Source organism: Lithobates pipiens, unplaced genomic scaffold (genome assembly GCF_037356315.1).
Source record: "Lithobates pipiens isolate NorthernLeopardFrog02 unplaced genomic scaffold, aLitPip1_a1.2 Scaffold_19, whole genome shotgun sequence".
In the NCBI taxonomy this organism is placed as follows: Eukaryota; Metazoa; Chordata; class Amphibia; order Anura; family Ranidae; genus Lithobates; species Lithobates pipiens.
Window position 1 is genome coordinate 92,848,869 of NW_027507764.1, and position 13,129 is coordinate 92,861,997.

Genomic DNA, 13,129 nt, shown 5'->3' on the forward strand with positions numbered 1-13,129 from the left:
GGTTCCCTTTACACTTTTGGCTCCTTAGGGGGTGCAATCCATTCAGAAAAATCATTTTGGGCTGGAATTTTCACTTTAAATAGTTCCATATACACGAGATGCCTCAAAACCCAGAGTTCCCTGATAAGGAAACATCTGCTTGCAAAGCATCTATAGAAGCCAATCCCTGGTGGCTCCTTCCTGCGTACTTAAACAAGATTATACATGACATAACTGTACATGAGTATGTGAAAAGCCAGAAGAAAAGTATTTTATGAAAATGTTTATTTCAACTGTATCTTTGGAATGTAGTAGTCATCGTTTGGGATTTAAATTACAGTTCAATTTTATGTGATTATTATGCAATTCAATGTCCAAGAATACAAATGTCATTCAAAGTTAAGGCTTCGCAGTTCATTCCAAAACAACAGTTTACAAGTGTCATATTGTCATATAAAATAAAAATTTCTGTAAAAAAATTTGCACAAAAGTTCATGATGATACAAAACATGAAGCAATAATATACCAGTAAAATGAAATCATTTTACTACAGAAAAAAGTTTTTTTTTTCCTTCCTTAATAGTTTTTGATAAAGAAAAAAATATGTTATTTTACATTTTTAAAAATTATGAAACAATCTAAAACAAATATAAATGAACAATTTTTCTTTAACACTGCCTTTACAAACAAACCCTTCGTTTTATTCCCCAGGCAGAGAGGGTAGTGACGAACTGCTACGCAGCGGTCGCTGCCCTCTTTGGCTGCTAAAGGGTTAAATAACCTTATCAACATATAATTTTAAATAGAGATTTCAGTGCAAGATTCCTTTCTCTCGGCTGAGAAGGATTCAGTATCATTTTTCCTGTGTTCAGCTTAACGGCTGAAAAGAAACGATAAGAGCTGAAATTTATCATGGGCAAATATTCAATTTTACAGGTTTTTTTTTTTAGTCAATGCTGAAAGTGAAACAAAATGGGAGCAAAAACAGTTGTGGAGTTTGATGACATGCAGAGTGCAGCAACCCATAGCCATCAGATTGCCTTCATTTATACCACACTGACAAATTTCATGATAGTTTGCAGAGTGCATAGAACCAATGGCATCAGTTCCCGACACTGCCCCAAGCTACAGCTTAATGCCCCTATCACAGTCATGGAGCTACTGCACTTTGCACATTGCCTGCAGGAGTGTTAAATCAAATCCTTGTGTATGCTCCAGGCTGGTCTGTGTGGAAGCTTAGACAGGGTTTATTATTTTTTCTATTCTCTTGTATTACTTTTTAGACTTGAAAATTGGCCTATGCATTGAATCCTGGCAGCATATAATATGCTCAGGCCCTTTATACTGGATATTTTATGAGGGAGCAATGGAGAGTACAGCCAAGGTGAATACAGGTGAGTGGGTTGCCCAATCAAGAGGACATATCCAAAAACTGAAATTCTGCATACTGACACAAGGCCCACAAAATTAACCCCTTTACAGTTTCACAATAAAAACAAATATAAGGGTTCGGAGTCCATTGGTACCAATCATAGTCAAAGAACACAAAGATTTCCTTGGTTCTTGGACTCTATGGACTTCACTCGACACATACACCCCATTTGTAATGAGACATCACTTCCTAGATCTAAACATAAACTTTATTGTATAAAGAACAGTACAATAAAATGTATGTTTAGATCTGGGAAGTGATTTATCAGTCAGATATTATACGCCTATATTACATTTAGGTCTACACCAATGGGGTGTATGCGATGAGTGAAGTCCATACATACCGAGAGCCAGGGGATTCTTTGTGTTTCGTGAATATCTTGAGAATCCATCACTTTGTCCATCAATGGTAAGTGAAAGGAAGTAAAAAAGGACGCATTTAAAACAATGTCATCAAGCATCATCTAATGATTATCACCGGCCAGCTAAATTGAAAATGACAGGATAGAAATACAGGAACTGCCTTTGTTGACTTGGTTATTTTGTAAAATTTTCTTTTTTTACTTAGGAAGTCATTGACCCAGACCAAGCACAGCTTTTCAGATACTCCAAAATGCATATTCTTGCTTCAGGTCAATAATATCCCCCAATAGTGAAGAAAGGATTGGGAAGTCCTGATGCTTGCTTGTTCCAAAAGAAATCAGTAATGGCGACCCTCATATTCCTTTCCCTTTAAATGCACCCCTATTCTCATGTTTCTCGTTTCTCTCTTTGTCTACAGAACACAATGTGAAAATGATGTGCCTGTATCTTGCTATAGTGTTTTATTTTGTATCTGCAAAAGTTTTCTTTTACATAAAGCTGAACATTTATCACTTGCCTATCCCTTTAAGATTGTAAGCTCTAATGAGCGGGGCCCTCCTAACAGTATTGCCTTGATTTGCATTGTAATTGTACTGTCTCTCTTAATGTTATAAAGCACCACACAAACTGTTGGTACTATGCAAGTCCTTTATAACAAAAAATATACTTAGCTATGTAAATATAAACTATCTCTGTTGATTCTTGTCTCATTCGTGCCTGCTGCTATGTTTGGGAAAACATTTATTTTTGTTCAGCCTTTACAGTATTGTAAGAGCATAACATATGGTGCTCATACCTACTGTAGTACAGTTCTGATAGAGGGTTGCTCGCTCTTCACCTTGTTTGTCGTCCTGGGCAGGAGAACACACAGTGATTATCACTAGACTGGTTGTACCGAAGTTAATTGATCGATCAACTTGGGCACAATCAGTCTGCCCATACATGGTTTGAATCTTGGCTGGTCCCTTTTAAACTGGCCAAGAAGTCCTTCCTCTACTGTTCCCTACTGAGATAAGAATTGCCACTCTCCCTTTGCCTCCTCTTCCCTCCATTGACATAAACATGAATGCTTGGATGGGCTAAAGGCCTGTTTTTATGTGGGCTGGTAGAATGGAATGCTGTACAATAAGATGAATGATAGAGGATGAAGTAGTGCACCTCCAGCCTTACAGATGTCATTGGGTTACACTGGTCTCTATGAGTAGAAGAACAAAAGGACCTGGAAGTCCTGGCCATAAAACTGGCTTACTATCTCGTTCTTTGAATGCTTTGTAGAGTGATCGCTCGCCCTACATTACTTCAGTACACCTGCTAAGGGGTGATATATCTTAGGAATTTTTTTAGATATAATAAATAACACACAATAGGTTTCAAAACATTTTACCCAACACCGAAACCTCCTGCATTCCATTGCTCATTTTGTAACACATAAGCTTTAAGGATTATTAAATAACAAAAGTGCTATGGTATAACTCAAACCAGCCAATCAGACAAACCCACCTTCTGCTAAGGAATATTATCCTATTGGCTGTTCTGTGTTTCGTCAAGCCATGACTTCTACCATTGTTATTAAATAAACTTCATATACTTTGCCCTACGGTGAAAAATGATACTGTATCTTCTATCATCCAGACAGAAAGCCAAAGTTAGACTTTGTAGGGTTAATGTACGAAGTTTCCCTTATTGGATTTACACCAGAGGATCATTTCAGTATCGGAAACAGAGCTGTGTTTTGCCTGTTAATCTATGGCAAAATCTTTTACATTGTTTACTCAGAGTTGAGTATTGACTGTTAAATACATTCTACAGAGAAAAAAATGGGATATTGCAGCCTTTTACAAAAAAAAAAAAAAAAAAGTAATGGATTTAACATAAAAATAAATGAAAAAAATCATTCTGTTTCAAAATAAAAACTTTCTGTTGAGTTGATGATTCAGTGGTAGCCCTTGCCTTGGAGAGGCCATCATCAAATTATTTTTTTTGGCCGTCATGGTACATAGTTCTAGACAAGGGCGTAATATGATAAATGACTGAAACAAAAGCATTGTTGCAATCAGTGAGAACACAGTCAAAACTAACACAAACACAAAAAGGCACTTGAGAGGACATCCACTAGCCAGTGCCAACAACATTGTCTTAAGGGTAGGCCGTACCCTCTATTGCCCATTGCATTTGATGACGGTGCATGAACCCTATAGACGTTTTAAAGCACTATGCTCCAGAACAACACTGAAACACAACATTAATGGGTAGCGTTGCTTTAAAAATTGCCAGAAAACATCATAGTGGCACATTTTGTTTAGGACTTCCTAAGCCTTTGTTGCTTTATACACAGCACAAACAGATATGCACAAACAGGAGGAGAAATTCGTGCTGCAAGTCCTATGATGCATGTGGTGGGGGGACTTGGTGGACGTGGCATACCATGTGACCATCCACAGAACCCCACTCTGTGTATTTCTGTGACAGTATTCTGGATTCTGCTCACAACAAAGATATCCGCAGCAGAAAAACAAAGCAAAATGGAACGGAGTTTACAAAACCATAAAGTCAATCATAATTGGTCTCAAAACCAGCATTTGATTATCCAAAAAAACAAATAAAAACAAAAAAACAGAAAAGCCAGCTGTACATGATTCAGATTGTATATGCGTCCATAGTTTTCAGGTATTTTCACCGAAGCTCCTGAGAGAAGTTTGGCTTCACGTCAACCAATGCATTTTATAGCCTAGCAGTAAAAGATCATTGGTCCGCCTCCACCAAAACTGACTTTAGTCTTTCCGCTGAATTTATCTGCAACAATTATCTTTATTTCCTTTTTGCTGCTTCATGCCTCTGAATATGTATTCTGTGTGTTTAGTTTGTCTTTTTTTAACTTGACACCGTCCACAAGTTCGAAATTATAATTTTCAAGGGCAGATAAGTTCCTCTCTGACATGCTGTTGTGCCAACAGGCACAGTATAGAACCACGCCACAAATGGCACCAAGTAGGACTCCCAAAGCGCTCATGGCAATGATGGTAATGAGGATGGGGTCCAGGGTCTTTAGTACACCGCCTGGCTTCTTGGAGATGCTCTCATCACCACCGTCATCACTAGGGTAATTTGGAGTAATCCCTGTTTGAAAAATAAAGACTGTTAAGAATAATAACAATTTCACCAATTTCCTAAAGAACATTGTTTTAAATAGAAGACTAGACTTGCATTTGTAAAGTAAGCTCTACAGAAGCAGGCCTTAAAGGGGTTGTAAAGGTAAAAGTTTTTTCACCCTAATGCATTCTATGCATTAAGGTGAAAAAATATCTGACATTGCGGCTCCCCCAGCCCCCCGTTTTACTTACCTGACCCCTCAAAAGTCCCGCGATTGGCTAGAGTGGATGGATTAAAAGCAGTGCAGATAATGGCTCGCGCTGCTGTCAATCACATCCAATGACGCGGCGCGCCCCAGGGGGCGGGGCCGAGTGATACAGTGAGTGGCTATGGCCACCAGCTGTATCACGGGAGTGCACCAGCAAGCACTCCACATCATGCGAGGGAGCTCGCATGAAGTTGTGGAGTCCTTGCAGGAGGGAGCCGAGACAGCTGCTGAAGGACCCCAGAAGAGCAGGTTCGAGGCCACTCTGTGCAAAACGAGCTGCACAGTGGAGGTAAGCATAACATGTTTGTTATTTAAAAAAAAAATGCCTTTAGTGATCCTTTAAAGCTGTTCCAAAATTTTGAGTTTAACCGTTTCGTGATCAGGTGGTCACTGAACTTAACGTGACAATAATGCTATGATTAATTTGCATACCTAAAATATTGTTAACATATTTTTAAGGACAAAAGGGGGGTTATTTACTAAAGGCAAATCCAGTTTGCACTACAAGTGCACTTGGAAGTGCAGTCACTGTAGATCTGAGGGGAAGATATGAAATGAGGGGAAGCTCTGTTGAATTTATCATCCAATCATGTGCTAGCTAAAATGCTGTTTTTTTATTTTCCTTGCATGTCCCCCTCAGATCTCTAGTGACTGCACTTGAAAGTGCACTTTCAAGTGCACTTGTATTGCAAAGTGTATTTGCCTTTGGTAACTAACCCCCAAGGGTTTTTATTTGGTAGTTTTTCTATTTTCAGTATTATCTCTTATAGTGTAACTGTACCTGACAATTACGGTATTAAACAGATGTATACTGCTACCTTCAGGCAAAAGTATGATCTGCAGGCCAGCTGTAGTATAAAGGCTTACTTTATCAGTCAAAGCTCCAGCCTGTATATGATTACTATGTACTGAATGACAACCTATAATAAATAGTTCATTTTAGGCAATTTGTCATATGAATTAAAAAATGTTTATATCATTATTGAATATGGTTCTTTTGTTTTTGGAGATTAGAATATTAAGCTTTGTCTATTTGTTTGACAATCTCTTTTCTGTTTCCTTTATTATTTATGTTTCCTTATCAGGTTATTAATATGTTTAATTCACACCAAGTTGTATAGAATGAAGAGAAGGTGGCAATACCTGGCTTATCGTTACTATTGTCCTCGGTTCCTGGTCCCAGATCCGATGAATCAGGACCTAAATAACCACAAAAACACAATCAGCTTTACTGCAAATAAAAATTACGGTCTCTTATGTTAAAATCAAGCACACCTGAATCATGCTATAAATTCCAGTTTGTTTCATCCCTGCTTTTAGTAGTGCTCACTTTGAAATAAAGAATAAAAGGCAACACCAGATTATTTATCTGCCCTCGTCCCTGCAGCTAATGCTAAAAGAAAAAATGGAATGAATTACTGGTCCTACCAGGATTGCATCCTCCCTGTGTGTTTGTGAAAGCTGCTGCGATGAGGAGGAAGCCACTGGTAATAATCACTAGAAGGCAGTCTTGTAAGGTGCACTGAACAATTAGGCTTCTACAGAGCCATTTGCCCATAGCCAAACACCACTGCAGAGTAGTGATGGCCGAACGGTTCGCCCGGCGGTCGTTTCGCGGCGAATTTCCGACTTTCGCCGTCCGCGGGTTCGAACGCCTTTTTCCGTCGTTCGCCCCGGCGGACTTACGTGTTTAATGTATACAAGAACTTTAACCTTTCGTGACACGTTTATCATGTGTTACAGGACAACCAATTGAGACATGACAGCTCATGGACACTTGGACATTCCCCCTAACCTATAAATACACCCGATCCGGTGGCCATTTTACATTCTTTCTTCTGTCACTGTAGGGAAAGGATCCTGTGTGGAGTAGGGACAGAGAAAACGCTAGCTATTTGGTACACAAAAGTTCTTTTCAGGACTGGTATAGGTGTTAGGTCAGCAGCCTGAGTTTCTTTTGTCAGTTTAGATAAAGGGACAGAGCGCTGTATGCTGCTATTTTAGGGACAGCTCAGCCAGATTAGTCTTTCTTCATCATCATCATCATCATCATCATTAGCTGTTACTATCAGGTCCACAAAAGAGCTGTTCCAGCTAATCGTTCCAGCCTACTCTTTTTTGCCAATTTGTATAGGGACAGGCAGGAAGCAGTGTGTCAGGCAGTGAGGATAATTTTAAAGACTTGCTGTTACTATTAGTTCCACAAAGGTTCTTTTCAGGACTGGTATCAGTGGTACGGTAATAGGCTTGTACACGTATAATATTCTTTCTTCCAAATATAGAAAGAATATTATACTTGACTGCTGCCCTTCTGCTGCAGTCTGCTAATCATTCACAACTCACTTGTTCCACAAAGCTCTTTATCAGGACTGGTAACTTGGTCTGTCTAGGGTGCTACGGTACATAGGCTTGGGTGCGGTACAGTCTGCTGTTCTGTAAGGACCGCTATCGGTCCACAATACATAGGGTTGCCGTGCACTACTGCTGACCGCTGCCCTATACTGCAGCAGTCCTTCATTGGTATAGGGACTGACGTACAGTCTGCTAATCACTAACACACAACCTGCTTGGTCCACAAAAGTTCTTATAAGGACTGGTAACTTGGTATAGGGTGCTACGGTACATAGGCCTGAGTGCGTTACAGTCTGCTGTTCTGTAAGGACCGCTATCGGTCCACAATACATAGGGTTGCCGTGCACTACTGCTGACCGCTGCCCTATACTGCAGCAGTCCTTCAGCGGTATAGGGACTGACGCACAGTCTGCTAAACACTAACACACAACCTGCTTGGTCCACAAAAGTTTTTATAAGGACTGGTAACTTGGTATAGGGTGCTACGGTACATAGGCCTGAGTGCAGTACAGTCTGCTGTTCTGTAAGGACCGCTATCGGTCCACAATACATAGGGTTGCCGTGCACTACTGCTGACCGCTGCCCTATACTGCAGCAGTCCTTCATTGGTATAGGGACTGACGTACAGTCTGCTAATCACTAACACACAACCTGCTTGGTCCACAAAAGTTCTTATAAGGACTGGTAACTTGGTATAGGGTGCTACGGTACATAGGCCTGAGTGCGTTACAGTCTGCTGTTCTGTAAGGACCGCTATCGGTCCACAATACATAGGGTTGACGTGCACCACTGCTGACCGCTGCCCTATACTGCAGCAGTCCTTCAGCGGTATAGGGACTGACGTACAGTCTGCTAAACACTAATACACAACCTGCTTGGTCCACAAAAGTTCTTATAAGGACTGGTAACTTGGTATAGGGTGCTACGGTACATAGGCTTGAGTGCGGTACAGTCTGCTGTTCTGTAAGGACCGCTATCGGTCCACAATAGATAGGGTTGACGTGCACCACTGCTGACCGCTGCCCTATACTGCAGCAGTCCTTCAGCGGTATAGGGACTGACGCACAGTCTGCTAAACACTAACACACAACCTGCTTGGTCCACAAAAGTTTTTATAAGGACTGGTAACTTGGTATAGGGTGCTACGGTACATAGGCCTGAGTGCGTTACAGTCTGCTGTTCTGTAAGGACCGCTATCGGTCCACAATACATAGGGTTGCCGTGCACTACTGCTGACCGCTGCCCTATACTGCAGCAGTCCTTCATTGGTATAGGGACTGACGTACAGTCTGCTAATCACTAACACACAACCTGCTTGGTCCACAAAAGTTCTTATAAGGACTGGTAACTTGGTATAGGGTGCTACGGTACATAGGCCTGAGTGCGTTACAGTCTGCTGTTCTGTAAGGACCGCTATCGGTCCACAATACATAGGGTTGACGTGCACCACTGCTGACCGCTGCCCTATACTGCAGCAGTCCTTCAGCGGTATAGGGACTGACGTACAGTCTGCTAAACACTAATACACAACCTGCTTGGTCCACAAAAGTTCTTATAAGGACTGGTAACTTGGTATAGGGTGCTACGGTACATAGGCTTGAGTGCGGTACAGTCTGCTGTTCTGTAAGGACCGCTATCGGTCCACAATACATAGGGTTGCCGTGCACTACTGCTGACCGCTGCCCTATACTGCAGCAGTCCTTCATTGGTATAGGGACTGACGTACAGTCTGCTAATCACTAACACACAACCTGCTTGGTCCACAAAAGTTCTTATAAGGACTGGTAACTTGGTATAGGGTGCTACGGTACATAGGCCTGAGTGCGTTACAGTCTGCTGTTCTGTAAGGACCGCTATCGGTCCACAATACATAGGGTTGCCGTGCACTACTGCTGACCGCTGCCCTATACTGCAGCAGTCCTTCATTGGTATAGGGACTGACGTACAGTCTGCTAATCACTAACACACAACCTGCTTGGTCCACAAAAGTTCTTATAAGGACTGGTAACTTGGTATAGGGTGCTACGGTACATAGGCCTGAGTGCGTTACAGTCTGCTGTTCTGTAAGGACCGCTATCGGTCCACAATACATAGGGTTGACGTGCACCACTGCTGACCGCTGCCCTATACTGCAGCAGTCCTTCAGCGGTATAGGGACTGACGTACAGTCTGCTAAACACTAATACACAACCTGCTTGGTCCACAAAAGTTCTTATAAGGACTGGTAACTTGGTATAGGGTGCTACGGTACATAGGCTTGAGTGCGGTACAGTCTGCTGTTCTGTAAGGACCGCTATCGGTCCACAATACATAGGGTTGCCGTGCACTACTGCTGACCGCTGCCCTATACTGCAGCAGTCCTTCATTGGTATAGGGACTGACGTACAGTCTGCTAATCACTAACACACAACCTGCTTGTTCCACAAAAGTTCTTATAAGGACTGGTAACTTGGTATAGGGTGCTACGGTACATAGGCTTGAGTGCGGTACAGTCTGCTGTTCTGTAAGGACCGCTATCGGTCCACAATAGATAGGGTTGACGTGCACCACTGCTGACCGCTGCCCTATACTGCAGCAGTCCTTCAGCGGTATAGGGACTGACGTACAGTCTGCTAAACACTAATACACAACCTGCTTGGTCCACAAAAGTTCTTATAAGGACTGGTAACTTGGTATAGGGTGCTACGGTACATAGGCTTGAGTGCGGTACAGTCTGCTGTTCTGTAAGGACCGCTATCGGTCCACAATAGATAGGGTTGACGTGCACCACTGCTGACCGCTGCCCTATACTGCAGCAGTCCTTCAGCGGTATAGGGACTGACGTACAGTCTGCTAAACACTAATACACAACCTGCTTGGTCCACAAAAGTTCTTATAAGGACTGGTAACTTGGTATAGGGTGCTACGGTACATAGGCTTGAGTGCGGTACAGTCTGCTGTTCTGTAAGGACCGCTATCGGTCCACAATACATAGGGTTGCCGTGCACTACTGCTGACCGCTGCCCTATACTGCAGCAGTCCTTCATTGGTATAGGGACTGACGTACAGTCTGCTAATCACTAACACACAACCTGCTTGTTCCACAAAAGTTCTTATAAGGACTGGTAACTTGGTATAGGGTGCTACGGTACATAGGCTTGAGTGCGGTACAGTCTGCTGTTCTGTAAGGACCGCTATAGGTCCACAATAGATAGGGTTGACGTGCACCACTGCTGACCGCTCACCTATACTGCAGCAGTCCTTCAGCGGTATAGGGACTAAGAGTTTTGTCACAGGGTCATTTAAAAAATGACATGCAGAGGAAGAGGCAGGCCCTTCCGCAGGGGTGGTAGGGGTAGGGCAGGAGCAACAGGCTTGAGCCAAAGTGGGAAGTTGCAGAAGGTGCGTTCAATTACTTTAAAGGATGCACCAGACTTGGTTGAGTGGCTCGCTCAGCCTTACTCTTCTGCACCCTCCTCATCCTCTCGATCTGCACCCTCTTCTTCACTCTCTGCTATGTGCACCCCCAAAGACACTACCACCAACAACACGACCACCACCACCACCACCACATACCTTCCGCTTGAGTCACTGGAATTATTTTCCGATCCATATCAAGAGGACATTTCTGATGCGCAGCCACTCTTGGTATTGGATCAGGAAGAGGAGGTAGCAACAAGCGCTACTCAGCAGTCTGACGCCAGTACCCAGATCAGCCCAAGGAGGAGGTTGGTCCCCGGTGTTGCTGCCTACTCTACTTATAGCGGTGGGGAAGGTGACGTTGATGATGACGTGTCTAGTGATGTCACGTGGGTGCCCACAAGAGAGGAAGAGGAGGGGAGTTCAGAGGGAGATATGGACCAGCAGATAGGGAGGAGAAGCAGCAATGACTTACATTGCACAGCAGGGACAAAGCAGACTGCAAATGTATCAGGAGCGAGTCATCGACCATGTACGGTCACATCTGGCGCTCCCAGGACACCGGCACATGGCTCCGCAGTGTGGGCTTTTTTTAACGTGTCCGCTGCTGACAATAGCGTTGCCATCTGCAATCTTTGCAGTCAACGCGTTAGTCGCGGTAAGCCCAATACTCACCTAGGGACGACCGCCTTAAGAAGGCACATGAGCAGCCATCACCGAGCCCAGTGGGAGCAACGGAACACACAAAGCCACACTGCAGGCTCTCACCGTCCAGCCTCGTCTTCTACTTCTCCTTCTCCTCTCTCCTCACAATTGTCCTCCACTCCACCTTCCATCACGCCAAGCTCACATTTTTCTGCAAAAAGGCAGGCTTCCGTGGGCCTAATGTTTGAGCGTAAAAAAATGATGACGCCGGATAACCCTCTTGCCCAACGGTTGGCGGCTGGCTTGTCAGAACTCATAGCCCGCCAACTACTGCCATATAAACTGGTGGACTCGGAGGCCTTTCGCAAATTTGTGGCCATTGGAACACCACAATGGAAGGTCCCAGGAAGGAAGTATTTCTCAGAGAAGGGCATCCCAGAGCTATATGGCCATGTTCAGCGGCAAGTGAATGTATCTCTGGCACACAGTGTCGGTGCCAAGATACATCTGACCACAGACACGTGGTCTAGCAAACACGGGCAGGGAAGGTATATCAGTTTTACTGCCCACTGGGTGAACCTTCTGACGGCCGTCAAGCATGTAACCCGTGGCACCCGTGTAGATTTGGTTTTACCGCCACGGATTGCATGCAGGCCTGACTCTTCTTCTCCTCCTCCTACTCCATCCTCCTCCCTCTCCTCCTCAGCTGCCTCCTCCTTTTCCGCTGCTAGCGTCTCTTCCACTGCACCGCCCAAGCTCCCCAGAACCTATTCCACATGCCAGGTGAGACGTTGCCATGCCGTGCTGCGTCTGTTGTGCCTGGAAGCAAAGAGCCACACTGGCCCGGCACTCCTTTCAGCTTTGCGTTCACAGGCAGATGAGTGGCTAACACCGCTCAATTTGACAGTTGGTAAAGTGGTGTGTGACAACGGTGCCAATCTGCTTAGCGCATTGAAACAGGGCAAAATCACGCACGTGCCGTGCATGGCACACGTCTTAAACTTGGTCGTGCAGCGATTCCTTGTCAAATACCCTGGGGTCCAGGACATCTTGCGGCAGGCAAGGAAAATCTCGGCCCATTTCAGAAGATCTTACACGGCCATGGCTCGCCTTGCTGACATTCAGCGGCGACACCATCTGCCGGTCAGACGTCTTATTTGCGATTGCCCGACGCGATGGAACTCAACCTTCTATATGCTTGATAGGCTGCTCCAGCAGAAACGTGCAGTTAACGTCTACCTGTATGAACTCTGCGAAAGAAACGGTTCTGGGGAGCTGGGTTTTTTTTCACCGCGCCAGTGGCTGCTCATGCGCGACACATGCAGACTTCTGCGGCCATTTGAGGAGATCACCAAACTGGTCAGTCGCAGCCATGGCGCCATCAGTGACATGGTACCTTATGCCTTCTTTCTGGAGCGTGCATTGCGTCGTGTCATTGATCAGGCTGTGGAGGAGCAGGAGCGGGAAGATGAGGAAGTCGCAATGCTGGATGAATTCCCAGGGGGGGCTACTCTATCTGAGACAAGTCAACAACAGGAGTCTGATGAGGAGTCAGAGGAGGATGGTGCCGGGGCGGATGAGCAGGAGCAAGAAGAGCATGCT

At 44.2% G+C, this 13,129-nt stretch overlaps 1 protein-coding gene across 1 annotated transcript in view; it reads right to left on the reverse strand.

Annotated features, from left to right (window-relative positions):
* Positions 1-247: 247 nt before the first annotated feature.
* The window catches only part of NRP1 (neuropilin 1), a 245,907-nt gene continuing 233,025 nt past the window's right edge, over positions 248-13,129 (reverse strand). Inside the window, exons 16-17 of the mRNA XM_077491091.1 lie at positions 6,275-6,331; positions 248-4,890 (exon numbers count right to left, since the gene is read on the reverse strand). Coding sequence (XP_077347217.1) covers positions 4,601-4,890; positions 6,275-6,331 — 347 coding nt within the window. The 3' untranslated portion in view covers positions 248-4,600. The remainder of the gene's footprint in view (positions 4,891-6,274; positions 6,332-13,129) is intronic.